The sequence below is a fragment of the Anabrus simplex genome, chromosome 5 (genome assembly GCF_040414725.1).
Source record: "Anabrus simplex isolate iqAnaSimp1 chromosome 5, ASM4041472v1, whole genome shotgun sequence".
Taxonomy (NCBI): domain Eukaryota; kingdom Metazoa; phylum Arthropoda; class Insecta; order Orthoptera; family Tettigoniidae; genus Anabrus; species Anabrus simplex.
In genome coordinates, this window is record NC_090269.1 from 174,441,238 (window position 1) to 174,465,321 (window position 24,084).

At 38.7% G+C, this 24,084-nt stretch overlaps 1 protein-coding gene across 1 annotated transcript in view; it reads right to left on the reverse strand.

Annotated features, from left to right (window-relative positions):
* Nucleotides 1-464: 464 nt before the first annotated feature.
* The window catches only part of LOC136874737 (uncharacterized), a 37,024-nt gene continuing 13,404 nt past the window's right edge, over nt 465-24,084 (reverse strand). Inside the window, exon 2 of the mRNA XM_067148405.2 lies at nt 465-4,896. Coding sequence (XP_067004506.2) covers nt 4,544-4,896 — 353 coding nt within the window. The 3' untranslated portion in view covers nt 465-4,543. The remainder of the gene's footprint in view (nt 4,897-24,084) is intronic.

The following is a 24,084-nucleotide window of genomic DNA, read 5'->3' on the forward strand; positions in this document are numbered from 1 at the left end:
AGGAATTTTTACCTGGATCTGAGGGCTGGTTCGAGGTCCACTCAGCCTACATGGTTAGAAATGAGGAGCTATCTGACGGTGAGGTAGCGGCCCCGGTCTAGAAAGCCAAGAGAAACGGCAGAGAGTATTCATCGTGTTGACCACACGACACCTCGTAATATGCAGGCCTTCGGGCTGAGCAGCGGTCACTTGGTAGGCCAAAGCCCTTCAGGGCTGTAGTGCCATAGGGTTAGGGTTATGCTTAGTGAGGTTTATGGAGTTTATTGCAAACGTCATAGTAAAATTTATCTCTGAAGAACATGTATGACTTCTCTTTTAACGAGTTTATTTTAAATTATAAAGCTCACACAATTTACCGTGTAGAATGTAAAGTTTTGAGGGTGCTTAATCGAATTTGTAGATCTGGAACCATTGTAACCTTTTGGCTTCTTCTAAATGAGGAAAATATTAGTTGTCATTTCAAATAATTTATTTCTTCTGTACAAACAGTAAATAACACAATAAATTACATAACATTTAAAAATATAAAAATACAATGACTCGTTTCAAGTGGCACAACTTCATTTTTCATTATTACACATAGAATGATGTTCCCTTAGGCTATTAATTTCATCAAAGAGGTATTTCATTTCTCCAGTAAAATTATATTATTTTACTAGTGATTTAACGTCGCGTTAACACATTGGAACCGGGCAAGTTGGCCGTGCGGTTTGGGGCGCGCAGCTGTGAGCTTGCATCCGGGAGATAGTGCGTTCGAAGCACACTTACCATTTTCATTTACCTTAATTAAGACCAAGGCCATTTCCCTCCAAATCCTAGACCTTTCCTCTCCCATCGTCGCCATAAAACCTATCTGTGGCGGCGCGACGTAAAGCAGCTTGTAAGAAAGGAAAACATGGAAGGTCTCGGCGACGTGAGAATAGGAAATGTGAAGGTAGCATCCATGGCCATTTGCATGGTGTGAAAATGGGGAACCACGGGAAATCGTCTTCAGGACTCCTGGCGGGGGGATTCAAACATCTGACGGAGGCAGCAAGCTCAAAGCTACGTGAACGAAAACGCATAGCCAAATCTCTGCGTAGTAAAACAATAACTGTTAACAGTTAATATGTCTGTTTCTATTGATAAGTAATTGTGTATTGATTAACATTATCTGATAAATTAAACATTTAAATACTAAGAAAGGTAACTTTTGAATAACCTCTGTACACTCTATAAGCAGTCTATGACATAGAAGAGGAACTGTAATGTTGGTATTTCGGGAAATCAACATCCCATGGAAAGATTAGCATCATGTAAGCATCGACAAGGTATTTTCTTTTTAACGGTGAAATTGCCCTATAGAGTGACCTCCTTAGTTGAAATATTATCCTATCGCAGAAACCTAGGATCTACAAAAACAAGTTGTTTTTGGATGTCCTGACAGACCACACAGTGTGAAAGTTTTTCAGAGAATCGCTAGTGAAGAGTGGGACATAATGCATCAACAATGGTGTGACATCCTACAAAATCTGCAAGATCTGAGCAGAATCACCCCTGAAGATTGGGTCAAATGGAGCTATCAAAGACGCGATATACCGCACAATTTGTGCGACTTACGCAGAATCGCTATTTAAGAGTGGGACAAATTGAAACAGCAATGGTGTGGCAAGTCACACAATCTACATGATCTACACAGAATTGCCTCTAAAGATTGGCGTAAATTGGGCTATCAAAGACGTTACATATCACGCTATCTGCAAGGCCTGCGCATTATCGCTTATGAGGAGTTAAACAAATTGAACAAAAATGGCTTGATAGACCACACACTCTGAAATATCGAAGCAGAATAACTAGACAGATCTGACCAACCATGGATTGACATACCTCACAATCTGCAAGCTTCGCAATCTACTTATTGAAGAGTAGGAGAAATTCGATAAAGAATATTTGACGATGTACTGGATATTATTTCAAGAAAGACATCATCATACATCTGTGTAAAGCGACGAAAAATATTTTGTGAAGCTTTCTGAGGTCAGCGTGCATAGTGCATCTGTTCTTGACCAGAGAACCGTTTGGATAGTGATAGGTGCTATGGATTTATTACATTTGCATGTCTCACATCCATTATGTGTTAATTATTATCATGAGCTGTTTAGCACTCTGCAATTTAAATCAGAGTTCGTAGTGTATAGTGCAAAAAAATTAAATTATTTGTAATTATTTGTGATAGTGACTTTATCTAGAAAAAGTCCCGAAGAGATATTCACTAAATTTAGTTTACTGCCTCTCTTGTTCTAAAGATAGTTACCTGGTAACAGTTATTTGGATACCTTTTGCTTTTTTTTTTTGCTAGTTGCTTTACGTCGCACCGATACAGATAGGTCTTGTGGCGACGATGGGACAGGAAAGGGCTAGGAGTGGGAAGGAAGCGGCCGTGGCCTCAATTAAGGTACAGCTCCAGCATTTGCCTGGTGTGAAAATTGGAAACCACGGAAAACCATTTTAAGGGCTGCCGACAGTAGGGTTCGAACCGACTATCTCCGCAATACTGGATACTGGCTGCACTTAAGCGACTGCAGCTATCGAACTCCGTGGGTACCTTTTGTGTAATGCAGTATATTCTTTGTATATTACTTGAACACCTTATCCTAAGATTTGTATTTGTAAGTTGTCTATCCTGCAAATCTGAATTGTGGTAGTAGTTGGCTCTAACAACACGCTTTATTTAGAGATAACTAAGTATTGTAGTAAAGTCAGTCATTCATTAAGTAAAGGCTATGTGACCACAGTGCTGGTGATAGTGTCCTACAAGGAAAACATTTTGAATACATATGTTACTATAATTCAAAACACAATTTTGTTGTTTATTTTGACGATATATCTCTATGGAAATGAATGCTGATCGGTCTCTGTGAAACATTAAAACTGTGCATGCCATGGAGCTTCCGTATACTAGGTTTCGTGTGGCTGTACGACGTTAGAAAATTATTGTTGTGGTGATACCCAAAGTAGAAACACGAAAATTCGTGATCATGTATACGTATTTGTAAATTGTCTATCCTGAAAATCTTAGCCCTTATACTGACATAATGAAAGATGTGCAATGTGTCGCCGAACTGGCCTTGACTTTTCGCATATTAGAAAGCCGTCCCTGTGAAAGACCCAGCAAACGGTGGCTGGTCCATTTGAGAGAGGATATATATGCTACATGAAGTTTCTGTAACAACACTTTCGATTGACAAAACTAGCGCTAGGCATGTCAGTAGACACTGCACCGCGGTAAAGCTCCAAGAAGACAAGAAGAAGAGACTTCTCTGTATGAGTTGGATTAACAAGAAAGATGGAGCAGTTTATACTGGTATAACCGTAGCATGGCCCTTCATTACGCTTGTCTTATATCTTACTTTTCCGCATGTCGAATGTACTGCGTTTGCGCTTAAGTAATTCAGACCGAATGTCCATTTATAGTACAAATCACTTCAAATTATTTTCTATTACATCATCCATTTTAAGTATTGAAATTACTTAGGGGACCCACGTGAACATGGAATTCCACGCTTCTACTTATAATATCATTGTGCCATTAATTATAATAAGGGCATGAATTAATGAATTAACAATAGCTTACAATTAATGCATGAGGTCAGGCATCCCCAGTTTCTCGTCATTATGAGTAACAAATGTACTATAATGTCACAAAACACATGCTTACCTGGGACATAACTTTCGTACAACATAAGTGCTTAAAATATAGTATGCAATATTTAATGAACGTGAAAATGAAAATGATAGAACGACAGTAAATTATTAAAAATATGTCCTTATTAAATACTATGTTAATAGTGTCTCCTTTCGACAAGCTACATTCAACACGTTTTAAAACAAAACCTACTGGAGCAAAATAATCAAATCTGAGAGGAATAATTTATTCTCAATAAATTCATTCCGCTTTTTTTATGTTTAGAGATTGTTCATACCAAAAGAGCTTACAATAAAATGGTTTAACGGATGTAATGATATTTTAGAAGGAACACAACAACAATTATGGAGCAGATATATGTGAAATTAACAGTCTTAGTGTGACGCTATGTTTGTTTAAATCTAAATGATACTGAAATGAAATTAAAACAGCAATAAATTACGTTAAATTTGATTTGTAGCCTATAATGCACGTGAATTCTGTATTAGGTGTATTCATATTCTTCTTAACGTTAGTTGTAGAATTTTTTACAGCGCATAGATACACTTCTAAATCAAAGAGTATCATCTCAGACAGAACTTTTTGTATAAATCAACTAATCCCATCTAGCACTATTCATTATACCCATGATGTCAACAGACCTTAATTTATTATTTTCTCTATACATAGTAGGTCTATATGATGGTGAGGTGTATCAGAATAAAGGATGATTATGGAGACACTCGTAACTATTGTTCAAATTCTCGTATGCTTAGGATAACAGCACTATTTAAAATGGCTTTTCTCCTGTACGAGCGTGTAACAAGAAGAGGAAGGTAATATTGAGCTTAGTAGCGAACGACGACGGAGTTGTACGCGTCATCGGTCGTGGTGGTACTCCAGTGGAATGCTGGGCCCAGGACCAGACGCTCCCGAGTGCCAGCCACTGTAGGCCTGCTTGTGGCCATGTCCATCAGAGTGGACGTGGACATGTATGGGTGGTCCGGGATAGTGGCCCCATCCCCCCTGGTACCCACCACCGTGTCCGTACTTGAGTTTCGCCACCAAGTTAGACATGGCCAGCACCAGCAGGATGACACCAATGGCGAGTCCCTTGAGGGTGAGTATAATGAGTCCTCCCAGCATGGTGGTCATCACTCCCATCTTGTACATCATGGGCAGCAGCGCCATCATTAGACGCTTACGGGCTCCAAAACCGAACGTGCGGCCGTCTGGAAAACACGAAGCATACCAGTTAAATAAACTCATTGTTTCCTAAGAGTGGCAGACCATAATCAAAATAACATTTAAAGCCAGGAGTGACCCAGCATTCAACAGTAATGATAATATAATCATAATAATACCGGTGTTAATAATAATAGCAACAATAACAGAAAGGAATTCAGGAATTGAGTCGACAATCTACACAAATTCAGATGTAGCTAAAGAGTAGGCCAAAACTGATAGTATCCCAGAATAGGAGAAAGACAAGAAAATAATTAATGAAGACTTTCTGGGAGGACTAGATAAGACTGGCCAGAAGTTTTATGTCCCTCACAGCCGACGAATACAGGGAGCAATATAATAATAATAATAATAATAATAATAATAATAATAATAATAATAATAATAGTAATAATAATTGTTACGGGGATACCGTGGTGGACAGAGGTGTAAGAAGGTGTGGCATGAATGGGTGGATAGAGAAATGATAACATTTAAATTTAAAACTATAAAACTTGCAGCTTTTTTCCCTAGGTTTTCCTTTTGAGATTTTAAACTTCATAAGACAATAACAAATAATCAGATACAAAATTTCAGCTCGTGAGATCGAGAAGCAATGTTAGAAAAAACTAAAACAATCATACAACATGAGCTTGAAGCTCCCCAGTTACAAATTTAACAAGAACACCAAATGTATCCACAAGAAAACTGAGCTCCAAAATTTACTACGTTTACAACGAGCGTTTTTCTCCACACACTTACTCTCTGGGAGACTATTCTCCAAAATTCATACGATCCTCGCCTCTTAAAAGCACAATCTACATTTTACCAAAACCAACAGTAGACACTGTTTTATCTGCTCAACAGTCTGATTTACATTTAAAAAGGAAATTAATAATAGTAGTTAACTTTAGCAGGGGCAATAAGTACCCATTCTACAGGGCCTTAATGAAAAAGAAAAGTTTGAAGTTACTGGTCTAAATTCAAAATGTGGGAGACGAACACTTGCACTCCTCTGAAAAACATTAGAAAAATACCTAAAACCCTATTTGAGCTGATGGCCTATACTACAGACGTGACTAGAAAGAGAAAGTTTAAATTACAAAGAAAAGATAAATTTTAAAGTCACTTCAAGCCCAAGTTGAAGGGGAATACAAGGAGGTTCCCACTCTTTATCCCCTAAGTGAAATTAAGTGTTAAACCAGATTGAGAATTTACATGGCCGGATTACATTAAGAAAGAATTTTGAAACCTTTCCTTCAAACTAGCTTTCTGAGACTAATACTGTACATGATAAAAAGATGTCTGCCATTACGTTGAGCTGGTGGACCTTCTGGAGATGGACGAGGCAAGCCCTCCCCTGCCTCCTCTACGAACACACGAACACACTCTACTGCTGGACTGGACCGATCAAAAGCCAATATGCCCGAAAGGTCCTAGCTTTTATACCAGAGAGGAAGGTTCCAGAATTCTCTGGGCCGAACCCGTGGTCACAAACACAAATATCACTGGATAAAAAAATAAATAAAATATATCCTGACTGGTTAATTTTTGAAGCTGGCGGGAAGAGTTCGAAGTGCTGATAACCAAGAACAATCCACAAACAATTCAGTTTTACCAACTAAAGACTACAAAATTTCTCTTGAAAATTGATTGTCCATCTTCTCACCAGATGGAGCACCTAAGTCGATAGTAGAGACCTCAGTCGATAATGTTCAAACTTCTTCCGAAATGAGTTTCACTGATCATATTATAGATGGCCTTCTAAAAGGCAGTCTTTTTAAATGTGCGGACAAGGAATTAACTAGAGCATAATATAACAGCTCTAGCAATAACAAGGAGATAAAAGTCCGAAAATCAGGTACCTAATTCACAATATTACTAGTTGGGATGATTTACATAGAAAAGAGCGTTAGTGCTCCTGTCAGGTACAAAATTTATAAGAACAAGAGAAGCTCTGCGGTACAACTATATCATAGTCCAGCCTCGCAGAGGCATCCATTTTCTCATGGCGCACTTGCAACCTATTGGTTGTCTTCAATAAAGTATTTACACCAAGTAACCCTGATTTAAGATTACCTAATGTTCAACAGTTTATAACTTACTGTTCCTAAAGGGAACTTCACACCAGAAACAATTATGGAATAAACGGGGTCATGATTGCCCATACTAACTGGCCTTAACGTAAAAAGGAAAGGTTGAACATGACTGGCCATAAAGAAAAGGCTAGGAGGCGAAACACTTGCCCTCCTTATGGACATAGTTAAAATCCTAAGTGGGCATATGGCCCAATGATACAGAGGCTAAACCTATGCTACACCGGAGTGACTAAGTAAGAAATATTAAAGCCAAATATGTTTAAAGAAATTTAGTGGTTTTGTAAACTGTGGTCACCCCATGCCACGTTGAATGAGAACCGACAGAGGGTAATCACTCTTTGTTTCATTACATTACATATTTCTCAGTAGGGAACAGGATAGAGTCCTCAGACTTGCCGAAAATTCTACATTTAAACCACCATATAAACCATATAAATAAAAGACGTTGAAACCTTCCCCTCAAGCTATCCGCACAAGCTATCACATATTTATGAAAATTATGCTATTATCTTGAGTTGCTGGTCCTTCTTAACGCCGCCCGTGCTCCTCCCCCCTGGTTCACATAAATACACATTCCTCAGACTGGAGCAATGCCGAATATACGGCCCTAAAGCGCACAGCTTTTATAGTATGGAGGTGACCAGATGGAGATTAAGAGATTAATTTAAAGGTTAAAAAATCATAGTCACCTCAATATCAAGTTGAGAGGGAATACAAGAGGGTTCCTAACTCTTCATTTCCTAAGTTTGAGTAAGTTCTTTAGACTTATGTGAGAATTTACATTAAGAAACAAAAGTTACATGGCGAAAGAAAAATTGAAACCTTCCCCTCGAGCTAGCTTTCAAAACTATGCCCACCAATTTAAAAGTCGGAGATCAGGTCATGGTTAGAAACGTTGTTCCTGCGGACAAGCTTGCCCCCAGATTTCATGGCCCGTGCATCATATTGGATTTTTTGACGCCATTTACATTATTAGTGAGCAATCCAGACACAGAGAGGATCTTTAGCGTCCACCTCTCCCAAGTGAAACCTGTATGATTAAATTACCGGTACCTTTTTTTGCCATTAAATTTTAGCAGGAGTTTGAAGGTTATATGTTTTTTCTTTTGGAGACTTTCTGCCCCAAATGATTTTATTTAGTCATATATATATAATCTGTATGCATGATCTTCCCCTCTATTTTTCCTTCTGTCTATTCCTTAGTGGCCATTACCAAGCCCCCGTCTCCTGCGTCTCCGCACTATTGGCATACAAGAACCTTCCACGCCACCCGCCCCTCTGCAACACCAATAAAGATCGTACTCTCAAGTCTGCAACAACACTTCTCTGTCGCTGAGATCTTACTGTTTCAGTGCCCCCTCAGCCGTGCGCCGGCGTACTGCAACAGAAGTGGGATATGGGCCCACTCCACTCCCGTGAAGGCTCCTTGTGAACGGCGCGCCGGAATCCATCTCCCGGCAAAGGCTGAAATGCGGTGTCCTTACCGCCAACTCATGTGGGGACTGTACATATACTTCTAATCTGCGACGTCCATCACCACGACTACCCTACCCTTCTCATAGTACCGGGAGAGGTGTACCTGTGAGTACTCGGGGGATTCGGGCGACCTTCATCTCGGTATCGGCAGCGGCGGCAGGTCTTGCCGTTAACATTATCAACATGTTGTTAACACTCTACGACAACAAGGACACTCTAAAGCTGGATTTAAACGAGTTTCTACTTATCAACTTCAAAAAGAAATTATTTTTTCTTTTCACCTGAAAATATTTTCTCAAAATTCTTCTGCGTCACCCCAAGGAAGGACATTTGTGGAGGGGGAGGTCTGTACCGGGAGGTACATCTCAACACCACGCATTCAAAACTAGCGCCTAAATGAACTCCTCTATTGGTAAAACAGTGAAACTGAAACTACACCAACTTGGAACTTTAATCAGAAGATGTCACCACTAATATATTGAGCAATTTTGTTATTGTGCAATTTCCTAACCTGAGCGAATTTCTACTTGTTTTGTTTGACATTCACCAAGAGTTTGAGCATTTTTCCACAGAGGACACCACTAAAAACTATGATCATGCACCCTGGTGCGAGTTGTAAGAAGTTATAATTTAAAGAATTTTTGTATTTCCAGGTTTTTGTAACTGATTGATGTTAATTTATTTTTGGGTTGCAATATTTCCTTTTTCTTTCGCAAGTTTTGAATCTAGCCAATCCCTAATTTATGTATTTAATTTTCAACCTATCCCAGGCTTCCTGTTCGATTCTAAGTATAACTTTGAAATTCATCCAATAAAATTGAGAGGGTGTGGCTAGTTTAGTCTTGAATGATCTCGAACCTTCCCTGAGGGTTTATAAACTGCGGATTTTCTCGTTTCTTGGCCAATTGATCGTCATCTTACTGAGTGTGTGTGTGTCAAAACAGGAAGCGGGCGGCCTATTTCATCGGTCAACAGAACATCTACAAGGTAATGGCCACATAACTTCTTTCTTTCTTGCTACATCTGCAGTTTACCCGGAGGGAAAGGTCCGAATCTTTAGTTACAGTATGTAACAAGCTTTTCTAAAATGTAACTTTCTTCCGGCTAATGTGGAAACCTTCATAAAATCTTTAACTGTAAACCGGGGATAGAGAGTGATGTACCCTCTCGAGGTCCCCTTCATCTTGGTTTGAGGTGACTACGTTTTGTAACTTTTCTTCTGTAAGGTGTTAAAGCAATTGCTATATGAGTCACCTCAGTAGTTTGGAAATAGCCCCTGTTTCATCGGCCTAGAGCCCTTTAGGTTTTTAAGTGTTCATTGTATTGGAACGCCATGTGCTTCCATTCACCTTGTGTTTGGGCCAGTTATTTAACCTGTTCTTTTCCATGAAGACTCGGTAGGTTGGGTATTAAGTACCTCTGTAAGTTCAATTTGTAAATGTTGGTTTGAGAGACCAGAGATTGATGTAATGTTGTCTTGAGTAGGCAGTAAGAAACTGAGAGCCAGTTAGTTCTTTTCAAATTTAGTAATTGTAACGAGTGCCTCTGGAAGGCTAGATATTGTATTTTGGAGAGCAGGTGCTCTTGAATTAGGGGATTTCTGCCCTTGAATAATTTGTGCTCTTTTGTAAATTTGAGCTGGGGGCTCAAGAATTGTAAAGCGAATGGCTTGAAGCCCAGGACCTGTCGATTTCACTAATATTGTATTTTCCTTGACTTGTTTTAAAATCGCTAATTGTACCTGTTATGTTGATATTTGTTGATTTTTGAAATTCTAAAGAAACATAACCTTTGTTAATGTTTTAAATTAATTTTGAGACTGTAGTTAGACCCATTCAAGCCCGCACCTTATTTCATCACCTTTGCATTCCACAGATACCCCGGAATAATAATAATAATAATAATAATAATAATAATAATAATAATAATAATAATAATAATAATAATAATCGTATAAGAGAATAAGTTGGCAATGCAGTTCAGTTCACATTGCTATGGGCTTTTATTTGGGAGACAGTGGGACTCAAACCCTACTGCCAGCAGCCCAGAATATACAGTAGTTTCCTGTGGTTTCCTATTGCCACATCAAGCAAATGCTGGGGTTGTTTCTTAATTAAAGCTACGGTCTCTTCATTCACATTCCTAGCTTTATTTATCCATCGCCACCGTAAAACCTGTGTAGTTGGTGCAACATGAATAGTAAAATAGTAGTAATCGTGTGGACATATCTACTGTACGTAGACATTTTGATTTAACGTCTCACGGACTAGTGACGGACCTAAATGTTCAGAGAATCACACGAAGCTAATAAAATAATAATTCTATTTGCGCCATAATTCCGTATCTGATTGTCCGAAATTTGAACTTGAATCTAAACCTTACTATATCGATGCTTACTTGCAGAGGCCTCAAAATCACTCACGGATATGTGTTCAGGACCGAATAAATCTTGTGTAATAGACTGATATAATTTGAAAATAGAATTCTTTAACCCATGGGTGGATAATACAAGTATTGAGCTCGAAGTATTATTATTATTATTATTATTATTATTATTATTATTATTATTATTATTATTATTATTATTATTATTATGACTTGTGAGGTATGGCTTATTAGTATTATTATTATTTACGTAGTCGGACGATCGTAGTATTTGTGAGATTATGTCACGAAATATGTGCTGTATAGACTACATATATTTATACGAGTTTAGGTAATGTAAGAATCTGTAATTACTACTATATAATTTATTAATACCTACATAGGCCTATATGATGTATAATCGACGGGGCCGATGACCTCGATGTTAGGACCCTTTAAACAACAAGCATCATCATCATCATCATCATCTTCATGTATAATCCATAGTAACATTGTGCAACATACTGTAACATCCAGAATAACGTATCATTGACACTAGATAGTTGTAGAATTTTCTTTACTTTATAAACTATAGGCACTGTAGAATTTACGAGAAAAGGTGTTGTGTAACATCCTTCTAGAAGCCACGCCAGGCCACGTATATATAAGACGCAGTCTTGATGGTGGAGTGCACGCAACTGACAGCATTTTGTGTGCGTCTTTGTGAATACATCACTTGTTGGATCCCAATGATCATGATAATAGTACGGTATGCGGCGAAAGAAGTGGCACTAAAATTATTGCACATCTGCTGTCCACATTTCCCTTCTAACGAAGTATTTATTAGTTTGACTTCTTGCGAATTCAGTTTTGTGTCAGTGTGGTTGTTACAAGAAAGGAGGGGGTGTTTATTTTCGATCATGCAGAGTGGGGCCGAGTTTGCTTCATGGGGAGCGATTTCATAACGAGGCGCTAAATAAAAGAGCAATGTTGGCCCTCGTTGAGAAGTTGCGTCGTACGGGATCAGTCCTATGTCAACGAAGGCTGACAATAGGTAGCCCAAGTACTGTTACCACAAACGAGAAACATGGGTTTTACAGTCCACAAAGCATAGGCTACCACGAACACAGCTGAAACTCGATTTGAGCGATAGATCTATTTGGTGGATGTATGAAGAAATGGCTAGATTTGCATACTGCATGCAAGTTGCTCAGCGCTAACAAAACGGGATGAGCGTGCCGAATACAGTATTGCCGCCGAGTGTTGTATATGACGTATGCGGACCCAGATTTCTTCTGGAACATTCTTTTTTTCAGGTGAAAGCCATATTCACCTTCATTGCTACATGCTGAATAATCTTCAGAAACATAATGAGGCGCATGGTTCCAAAATCCGCCTTATTCATTTTTTTTAAAATTGAAATTGATTCCTTAGCTTATGTCTATTTCATATGATTTAGCATCTTTTTCAACAAGAAAACTGTTCCTGAACCCACTTTGTCGCCATGAAAATGTAATATACATGCAGGCGACGTTTCTAAAAATCCGCGCTATCCTAAGATGTTGTTTCCAAAATCCGCACCATCCAAAAATGGGGCACCGTAACTGGAACGTATCTCAAATAATACTCTATGAAGTAAGCATTAGTACGATGTTTATGAAGTTACAGGTTCACGGCGTGTTTTCTGAAATTGCTGGCGGAACTATTTCCGATAATTTCGAGCCAGTTTATTGATATCGAGTTTAATCACTGACATTCATATCCTTCTATATTTTCATATAATACGATTATAATATTTTTATGATTTCAAAGAGCATAAATAATAAAATAATGTCATTTTTAATATCAATTAATGACAAAAATTACGATTATAAAGTTTTAGCTACGTTTGCAAACCCTGCCCTTATCACGATGACAGTTCCAAAACCCTCCTTATCCAATGCTGAGTTCCAAAACAAGCCTTATCCAAAGTTAATTATAAATATCTTCCCTATACTGTATATCACGAACTGTATGTAGTTCTTCAATTGTATCAATACATGTAAGTACGTTGATTAATAAACATGAATGAATACTTTTATTCTACTGAAGATGAGCAAGAAACGTTTTTTTTTTTCGTCTCCTGAAAAATTTGCTAAAATGGATAAGGCGAATTTTGTAACTGTGCGCCTCATTGAACACATGCTGTACCAGCTCTATTGAATGCCCTTTCAGTGCACCGAGCGAGTTGGCCGTGTGGTTAGGGTCACGCAGCTGTGAGCTTCGATTTGGAAGATATTGGGTTCGGTCCCCACTCTCGGCAGCTCTGAAGGTGGTTTTCCTTGGTTTCCCATTTTCACACCAGGCTGTACCTTAATTAAGGCTACGGCCGCTTCCTTCCCACTCCTAGCCGTTTCCTACCCCATCGTCACCTGTCTGTGTCGGTGCGACGTAAAGCAAAAACATTTCAGTGTCGTTTGTTTTGCCGTATAGGGCAGTAACGATAATGTGAGAAAATCATGCAGCAGGGCATCGGAATGTAGAAACAATAACAGACCAAACCAAATTAAACTCGTCTCCGTTATTAAGGTCCTTCCTCGTAACAAATGCTCCCTCGAGCGGACACCGCAGTGATCAGCTGTGCGGTGAGAGACAGTCGTCTATCGAGTAGCAAGTGGGATAGTAGACCGATCAGTTTCTTAATAAAACTGGGTGAACGCCTAGTCACGACTTCCTTGAATCCTCGTCTCGGTGAGTATTCGATTGTTTTTCTTCTTGATTTCCCCACTGGACTGTGACGAGCGGTGGATGTGGTGGGACTGCCCGAGCTGCGTTGGTACTCACAGGTGAAGAAAAATCAGGGATTAATCTCGTCTAAACTTACTGTTTGTAACGAATTAAACTGCCAAATTACTTCTGGAAGAAGGGTTACATAAACTTTTTTTTTTTAGCTATTGGCTTTACGTCGCACCGACACAGATAGGTCTTATGGCGACGATGGGACAGGAAAGGGCTAGGACTGGGAAGGAAGCGGTCGTGGCGTTAATTAAGGTACAGCCCCAGCACTTGCCTGGTGTGAAAATGGGAAAAACCATCCTCAGGGCTGCCAACAGTGAGGTTCAGACCCACTATCTCCCGAATACTGGATACTGACCGCACATAAGCGACTGCAGCTATCAAGCCCGGTGTGGTTACATAAACAACAGCAACTCTAAACACCTAGATTTAGGAAAACATTGAACAGGAACGTTAAATAACACTGTATGAGTAGATTATTATAATTCAACGTGAGCATTAGCCTAGAGGTTCTATTGTAATGGTTCTTACACGATGACCATTTTGTTCATTTAATTTACTGGCCTGATGAAAGAGCGTTAATGTCCGACTCAATGGTTAAATGGTCAGAATAGCAGTCTTCGGCTCACGGAGCCCAACGTTCAATTCCCGGTTGAACCATGGATTTTTAGTCGCATCTAATTAATTATTCTGGTTCTGGAACATGGTGTTCATGTTCGTCTACACAATTCTTTATTAACACACAACACATCACATTGTTAACAAAGTTCTACGTGGCACTTGCTATCGCGTCGAGTGCTACGGGACATCCAGCATTGCGTGGAATTTGAACCATAGGAAATTGACATTTCATTTTAGAAATCCCAACTACATTTACTGGAACTCGGACCTCAACGCCCTCAGAATCACGTATTCGATTATATACCTCATCATCAGGAAGTGAATCCGACCGTAAAACTAGGCCAGGTCGAAATATGCTACATAGACGACACCTAGGACTCCACCAAGGGGTACGAAAAGTGACATAGAAAGAAAAACAGAAGTGAGATTAACGAGCTGAGGTGGTAAAGACGTACTTAGTTCACCCTAAATGAAGTGGATTCGATTCCTTGTCATGAAGACGACAAGTCTGGACACCAGTCATCGACTCCTAAAGAGAGTCATGTCCCTTGGGTTTCACTCGATCTCTACCGGAAACGTTCACCTTGTTAATTCCTATAGTCAAAGGCGGTCGAATACACTCTGTACCGTTTAACCTCGAGGTTATGCATAGGGTAAATTCTCTAGTACTCCTCCGGGAACCTCAATGGCATGTATGGAGATGTCTTTGCTTTAAGAGATTGAAAATACTACTATGTTTAAAATAATACTGTATGACAAAAACATATATTTTAAAATCACTGAGAATGTCATGTACTCTGAAAACGTAGATGACCGGGCGAGTTGGCCGTGCGGTTAGAGGCGCGCGGCTGTGAGCTTGCATCCGGGAGATAGTGGGTTCGAATCCTACTGTCGGCAGCCCTGAAGATGGTTTTCCGTGGTTTCCCATTTTCACAACAGGAAAATGCTGGGGCTGTACCTTAATTAAGGCCACGGCCACTTCCTTCCAACTCCTAGGTCCTTCCTAATCCCATCGCCGCCACAAGACTTATCTGTGTCGGAGCAACGTAAATCCACTAGCAAAAAAACGTAGATGAATGATTAAATAATAATAGGAGTATCATATATACTTTTTTTAAATGTACTTTGTTCTGTATGAGTAGATTATTATAATTCAAAGTAAGCATTAGCCTAGAGGTTCTACTGCAATGGTTCTTACTTGATGACCATTTTGTTCATTTAATTCACTGGCGAGATTGAAGGAACGTTCATGTCCGACTCAATGGCTGAATGGTTAGTGTAGCAGTCTTCGGCCCACGGTATTTCTATGTCGCTCGCATCCAAAATAAGAAGGAAAAGCAATTTCTAAATATCCAGTATGTCTGTATGTCTGTCTATCTATATTTATTATTATATATGTATGTTTGTATGCGCATCATGAAATGACGTTTGATAGAATTTAATGAAAATAGGAATGTAAAGTTCAAGGGAAATATTGGTTTAGAGAAAGGTCTGTAAATGAATGTCAAATGTCTCCGTTAATATTTCTCCTGTTGATAAATGCCATATAACAACTCTAGCGCAGCAGTACAAAATTATTGACTATGCGATGAATAATAATAAAAATATTTAGATTTGAGGTTTTTATTTATTTCCTGCATCCTGCTGTTGTTAATATTATTTTTACCGAATAATCCTTTGTAACAAATAGAAGAAAATTGTAAATTATGATATTTCATGCCTCATACTGTACGTTTTATCGTAGTAAAAATGTTACCGTTCCCGATACTTGAATGTATTGCTTGTTTCAAACCGGGTTGCTAGTGGACGTCTGCATAACACGCGATCTGGGCGAGTTACCTCGCCGTGTGGAACAGCTCTTGTCTAAACATTGATATGAGATGCTGTGAAGGATATAAGGAAGACGGACGTGGTTACGGGGAATATAACATGGGGAACTTCCGTCAGACATTGCCAGTTGTAACAGGCGGGACGAAAGTGGAAGAACTGAACAACCAACATTCCTATGCTTTTCTCCATCAACCTTAACCACATTGATGATCTTTCGAATACAGGTACGATAGCTAATATTATGGCAGAGTTCAGTGGCTCAGACGGTTGAGGCACTGGCCTCCTGGCAGTTTCGATCCTGGCTCAGTCCGGTGGTATTTGAAAATACTTCAGCCTCGTGTTGGTAGATTTACTGGCCCGTAAAAGAACTCCTGCGGGACTAAATTCCCGCACCTCGGCGTCTCCAAAAACCGAAAAAGTAGTTAGTGGTTCGTAAAGCCAATAACATTATTATCATATAGATGTACATGTAGTTCAGGAAGGAAGCGAACAGTTTCAATGAATTTGGTTCATTGTCATCTCTTGACTATTTCAAAATATTTTAGATAATGTTAATACTCTCGGTACAATAGTTTGTGAATCACAGGATCATATTATATTGAAAAATAAAACCACTTTTCCCTTTGGGAAAATGACATTATCATAAATATGTCTCTAGGTCATGGTATCCAACGATTGCTAGTTTCAGGTAACCACCAGCCTGCACGATTGCTAGGGTAACAAATCTGTCGCACAATTGTGATGCTAACTTTCTTAACGAACTTTCATAACGCAAATTTTCAGATGACCTCCAGTCATAAGACATATTTATGTCGAAAATATTGAGATCAAAGGACTTCAATATGAAAATTCATGCAATAAAACATTAAAACACAAATTAAATAATGCAAACATAGAGAGTCATACGTCTTATAGCCAGTCTGAGTAGTCAGACGGTTGAGTCGCTGGCCTTAAAACCCCAATTTGGCAGGTTCGATCCTGGGTCAGTCCGGTAGTATTTAGAAGTTCTCAAATACGTCAGCCTTGTGTCGGTAGATTTACTGGCACGTAAAAGAACTCCTACGGGAAAATATCCTGCACCTCGGCATCTCGGAAATCCATCAAAATTATTTGAAGGGCGTAAAAAACAATAACATTGTAATTATTCGTCTTATACAATTCTGCCTACATAAGGAATGATGGAAACCCCAGAAATTAGTAGAAATTCTGGTTTTCTCATACTACACCCATGTCCTAAAGGGTACAGTACAGTGGTTTGAATAAAATAATATGAAAAAAGGAATGATTTGAATGTAGTAAACGTAAAGAAGAAGGCATAATTGTATAACGAGTTTCTTGGTGAGCAATACAATAATTTAACTACCGTATTCCTAAATTATTTTGAAGGATGAAATTCCAAAAAGTCTATATTTTCTATAATTTGCTTTCTAACTCCTCTTAAATGCCCCCATTTTACGGCATGGAATGCCAATGACCTCATCTTCCACTCCTTCAAAAGTCCAATCATCTCTTCTGAATTCGAATTTGCTATCCTTGGAACCAGGTAACACCCTAATATTAACCCACAGATAGAAATTGTGATGCATGGTTCTGTATATATCACTCTGGACTGTGCTTGAAGGTACATTTGATATAGAACTATATTTAAAGAACAAGAATGCTAATCACAGCAAATACAGTCATATCCAGTTCAATGCGGATTTTATAAAATGACTGTTGTGAATGTTAATAAACCAATATTCAAATAACGCTTCATTACAGTCCACTTCCCAGAACTTAGCGTCTGTCTTAAATTAAAATTTGGAAATGAAAACTATTTTTACCTTACATTTTAATAAATAGACTAACTACTTTAAATGTGTTAAATTCAAGGTTGATATATATATAGAAAATACGCGTAAAATAAGGTGTTAACTTATTACAAGCCTCGATAATTTTCAGGTTTTTCATAATAACTATTTGCATGGTTTTAACTGTATTTTTATACAGGACAATTTTACGAACATGCAGGTAAATTGTTACCTTCCTACCAGTTTAGAAGATAGTTATAGTCCTTGTTGATGCAACTAAGGAATAAACGATGAAACTGCAGCGAGCCTTAAACTGTTGCCTCACATTAATGTTTAACTTGGGGATGATGTGCATATTGTTAAGAATTTCACTGGTTTTGTAAAGGACGTAAATATCACTTACTTGTATTAATACACAAACTCGTACATAGCAACTCACCTCAGTACACTTCCTCTATATTTCACTCTCTCTCTCTCTCTCTCCTGCTGTCATAATTGTATCATTCGCGTTGGCATTACCCTTGCTCTTCACCATTCATCTACGTATAACAATTATTTTACTGTGACCGATTCCAGAATTCGGAATTCTTTAACAATCAGTGCCAGGGACAGTAATTTATTAACTACATTCAAAAGCTTTTGCCGAGATTACCTGTTGAAAGATACCCACTGCTGTATGCACTGTACAACGAAGTGAATAGCGAAGGACTGGGTTTCTCTTGTATATCCTCTTCAGGGAGATTGGCACATATATGGCCATTACATTCTTAGGGTAATAATTCCTCTCTGAAGCGGTTTACAACCACACAAACTGGATAAGTTGGAAAATTGGGTGTGTAACTCCTATGTTTCAAATATGTATGACAATGTGTTGATTTTTTAAATTTCCTGCGATTCAATTATTCCTTCACAAAATATAGAGAAAAATTAATTTGTCCCGGAAGAGAATATGTAGACCTAGTTGATAGTTATGTAATATATGTGTGTTTATGTGTGTGTGAGAGAGAGAACAATAATTATCATTTCACATTGGCTAATTTACAATATACTATTTTAATTCCCTTATACATGCGAGAGTGTGAATATTAGTATAATACAACTCTGCTAGATTATAGGTTATGCGTTTGCAGGTAAGTGAAGTAAATAAATAAATAAATAAATAAATAAATAAATAAATAAATAAATAAATAAATAAATAAATAAATAAATAAATAAATAAATAAATAAATAAATAAATACATTATCATTATAGACTGTTATGCCTTTCAGCGTTCAGTCTGCAAGCCTCTGTGAATTTACTAAACGTCGCCAAAATCCTCGATTTGCAGATAGTGTTGTGGCCTCATTTAGTTCTATACCTCTTATCTTTAAATCGTTACAAACCGAGTCTAACCATCGTCGTCTTGGTCTACCTCTACTTCTCTTACCCTCCATAGCAGAGTCCATTATTCTCCTAGGTAACCTATCCTCCTCCATTCGCCTCACATTACCCCACCACCGAAGCCGGTTTATGCGTACAGCTTCATCCATCGAGTTCATTCCTAAATTAGCCTTTATCTCCTCATTCCGAGTACCCTCCTGCCATTGTTCCCACCTGTTTCTACCAGCAATCATTCTTGCTACTTTCATGTCTGTTACTTCTAACTTATGAATAAGATATCCTGAGCCCACCCAGCTTTCGATCCCGTAAAGCAAAGTTGGTCTGAAAACAGACCGATGTAAAGATAGTTTCGTCTGGGAGCTCACTTCCTTCTTACAGAATACTGTTGATCGCATCTGTGAGCTCACTGCATTAGCTTTACGACACCTTGATTCAATTTCGCTTACTATATTACCATCCTGGGAGAACACACAACCTAAATACTTGAAATCATCGACCTGTTCTAGCTTTGTATCAACCACCTGACACTCAATTCTGTTGAATTTCTTACCTACTGACATCAATTTAGTCTTCGAAAGGCTAATTTTCATACCATACTCATTGCACCTATTTTCTAGTTCCCAGATATTAGACTGTAGGCTTTCGGCACAATCTGCCATTAGGACCAAATCGTCAGCATAGGCCAGACTGCTTACTACATTTCCACCTAACCGAATCCTTCCCTGCCATTTTATACCTTTCAGCAGATGATCTGTGTAAACTACGAACAGCAAAGGTGAAAGATTACAGCCTTGTCTAACCCCTGTAAGTACCCTGAACCAAGAACTCATTCTGCCATCAATTCTCACTGAAGCCCAATTGTCAACAAAAATGCCTTTGATTGCTTTCAATAATCTACATTTAATTCCACAGTCTCCCAGTATAGCGAACATCTTTTCCCTCGGTACTCTGTCATATGCTTTCTCTAGATCTATGAAACATAAACACAACTGCCTATTCCTCTTGGAGCATTTTTCAATTACCTGGCGCATACTGAAAATCTAATCCTGACAGCCCCTCTGTGATCTGAAACCACACTAGTTTTCATCCAACTTCTTCTCAACGACTGATCACACCCTCCCTTCCAAGATGCCAGTGAATACTTTGCCAGGTATAGTAATCAAGGAGATACCTCGATAGTTGTTGCAATCCTTCCTGTTCCCTTGCTTATAGATAGGTGCAATTACTGCTTTTGCCCAATCTGAAGGTACCTTACCAACACTCCATGCTAATTTTACTACTCTATGAAGCCATTTCATCCCTGCCTTCCCACTATACTTCCCCATTTCAGGTCTAATTTCATCTATTCCTGCTGCCTTATGACAATAGAGTTTATTTACCACCCTTTCCACTTCCTCAAGCATAATTTCACCAACATCATTTTCCTCCTCCCCATTTGCTTGGCTGTTCACAACACCACCAGGATGATTTCCTTTTACATTGAGAAGATGTTCAAAATATTCCCTCCACCTCTCCAGTGATTCCCTGGAATCTATTATGAGTTCACCTGAATTACTCAAAACACTGTTCATTTCCTTTTTCCCTCCCTTCCTAAGATTCTTTATTACTGTCCAGAAAGGTTTCCCTGCTCCTTGACCTAGCCTTTCCAAGTTGTTACCAAAATCTTCCCAGGACTTCTTTTATAAATAAATAAATAAATTAAATAAATAAATAAATAAATAAATAAATAAATAAATAAATAAATAAATAAATAAATAAATAAATAAATAAATAAATAAATAAATAAATAAATAAAAATTATTACACATAATTATTTCCCACATCTGTACTGCATCTTTCTATATGACTATTCTAATCCTACGCAATGAATGTGGAGTTTTGAAATGAAAAATCATATCCAAGTGATACGCATCTCGCATAAAATAGGACGTCCCTTGACTATATATACTGTACCGGGCGGTACACCTCCACGCCGCTAATTTAAAATTTGCGCCAGTTGAAACTCCTCTGGCGGAGGAAGTCTGAACTTTATCTAATGTATTAATTTTCAAGTTTCTCAGAAGATCTCACTACTTGGAAATTTTGAAGTTTCTGAACTGGGTCGTTTTCGACGTATTTTTGTTTTGCTTATAGTAAGAAGTGTGAACTTTCTCTTCTAGAGGACACTACTGAAAAACTACAATGGTGCACCCTAGTGCAAGGTGAAAGAACTGTTTTTTTGAGAATTTTTTATTTCAAAAGTTTGTTTCTTGTTAAATTTCTTTCTGGTATTGTTTAAGTTGGCTGTATTCCCCTTTCTTTCCCCTTGTTTTGAATTTAGCCAATCCCGAATTTCCTTAATTAATTTACGACCAATAAGGGGTTTCTTCTTCAAATTGGATATGCTGCTTAACCCTAACCAATAAATGATTGTGGGCGGATGTTTTCTTTCCTGAAACGCCTCGAACTTTCCGCGAGAGTATATAAACTGCTGATTTTAGGGTCTCTGCGCCACTTCTCTACCATCTTTCAGTGTGTAAAGTACATAGCAGGGGGCGGGAAGCGCCTCTTTCTTCGAACAGCAGTTCAACAACCAGGTAATGGCCGTATAATAACTTCTTTTCTTGCTAGCTCAGCAGTTTAACTCTCGGGGCGGGTCCGAAGCTTTTTCACCATGTAACCTTTCCCTAAAATGTAAAGACTCTTAGTATCTATTCTCTTTTAAGCTACGTATTGGGATAGAGAGTGCTTAACCATCTCGAGCTCACACTCATATTGTTTTGAGGTGAACTTATTTCTCACAACCGATTCTTCCTTAATGTAATGTAAATTGTTCTTTTCTAAAGTCACCTCCGTAATATGGGATTAGCCCTTGCATTAGCGGCCTAGAGCCAGATTAGGTTTTTAACAAAATGTATTAGGAGTGCAGATCGCCTCCTATCAAATTGTTATTTTAGAGGTCATGTAATTAACCTTTCTTTCACTTAATAGATCTCAGTAGGTTGGGTATTTTACCCTTGTGTATATGTCCTTAGAGGACAGCTTGAAGGTGGAATTTGGTGTGGCCTTTGACGGGCTTAAATTTTGAGAGCAAGTTGCTCTTTCTAGAAAATTTTGTTTTCTGCGCGCCTCAAGGAGGCCTTACTGTGTAATTTGGAGCAAGTGCTCCTGGGCATGAATGGGGTTTTCTGCCCCTCTGTTGAAACTTGTTTTGGGGTAAAGTTGGGCTAATTGCCCAAGAATTGTGAGTTACGGGCTCGAAGCCCAAACCTTGTGAATACTGTACTTGTAATTTGTTACCTTGCTACTCTGTACCTGCCATTCGTGTTTTTTCTGAATTTTGGAAAGAAAATATAACCTTGTTAAATTTTAAATTAATTTTAATTTCGTAGCTTGAGACCTGTTCACCCCCGCACCTTCTTTCACCTCTACCTACCACAAAAATACGGTAACATATACAGTCACGCAAAACTACAAGCTTGCTTGCCACATAACTGCATGTCCAACTTTTCACATAATATCGCAGGCAGCTCATCGAAATATTGATTTCACGCAGCAAAATATGCGCACTCTATGAGTAATTTTGCTCTAAGTTCAGGTACAGAGACGAATTGTTGTCAACAGCTAGGTCACTTGACAGTCCCATCAAGTCACCTTCCTGCTGGGCACAGTGTTACGCACATACAGCATTCTGGTCACCGTTGTATTCTGAATATTGCTACAAAGAGTTAAAAGGTAGATCTTAGGCAACGCTATGATTGAAAAAAAAACTACAGTAATGGGTCGGAATTTTCCTGGTGTGAAAATGGGAAATGCCGGGTAGCCGGCAGTGGAGTTTGAATGCATCATCTTCCAAATGCAAGCCTCCCGTTATACGACGTGATACTCGTTGGACGCTGTTTAAATGAGAGAAATAACACACATTATTGGGGAATATCCATACAAGCATAATAATGCAAAGGGATGGAAATTCGATCGCCGAACGTATGAAGTTAATTGCGACGTGTGTTATACTAAACGTCTACTCAGGATGGTATTTGGATCAGTAAATAGCGCTGATATGCTTGAAACAAAACATTGGTCGTATACCTTGGGTGATTGAAACAAATAAAGTACAATACGCAAGAAAGTGACTTACTTACCTTTCTCTTCTTCGTAGAAAATGGTGACAAATTTTAAGTATTAATACATGGTGCTCTTGAAATGTCACTACTTTTGTTGCAATATACAACCATGTACATCTTACAATGAACAGAGCTCCGTTCACACGACGTCTTTCCATGCATACGAACCTAAAGGTACGTAAGTCAAGTAAGCAACTGACGCCATCTTACAGGCAAAGTTCTTTAAACTTGTAGCTACTTCTCGGTAGCGTTTCGTGTCAAGACTTCGTTCCTTACACATGACACCATAGAGCATGGAGATGATACAACGAACAGATTTTCCCCTCGTTTAATTTCACTATTGCAAGTCTGTAATTACTACAAGGTGGCTTGGTCTCTTTTGGCTTGCAAATCTGGCACCGACATTCCGGAAGAAACATCAAATCCTCCTTGTCACATACTAGGGGCTTCTTCGTGCAAAGGGATTCCTCCAACGTATCTTCAAAACCTGAACTCAAATCTGTCAAAGTGCTTGTTATAAGTTACCTTCCATGCGATGTAGTTTTTCCAGAACACGTTTCTAGTCGGATGATGCAATTTCAACAACTTGGCGTGTCACTCATTCACTTTGCAATCCAAAGCGAAACGGTGTAATCCTTATTCAAACCAAAGATGGTTGCCTGGCGTATGACTTTTAGTGCCGGGAGATCCCAGGACGGGTTCGGCTCGCCCGGTGCAGGTCTTTTGATTTGACTCCCGTAGCCGACCTGCGCGTCGT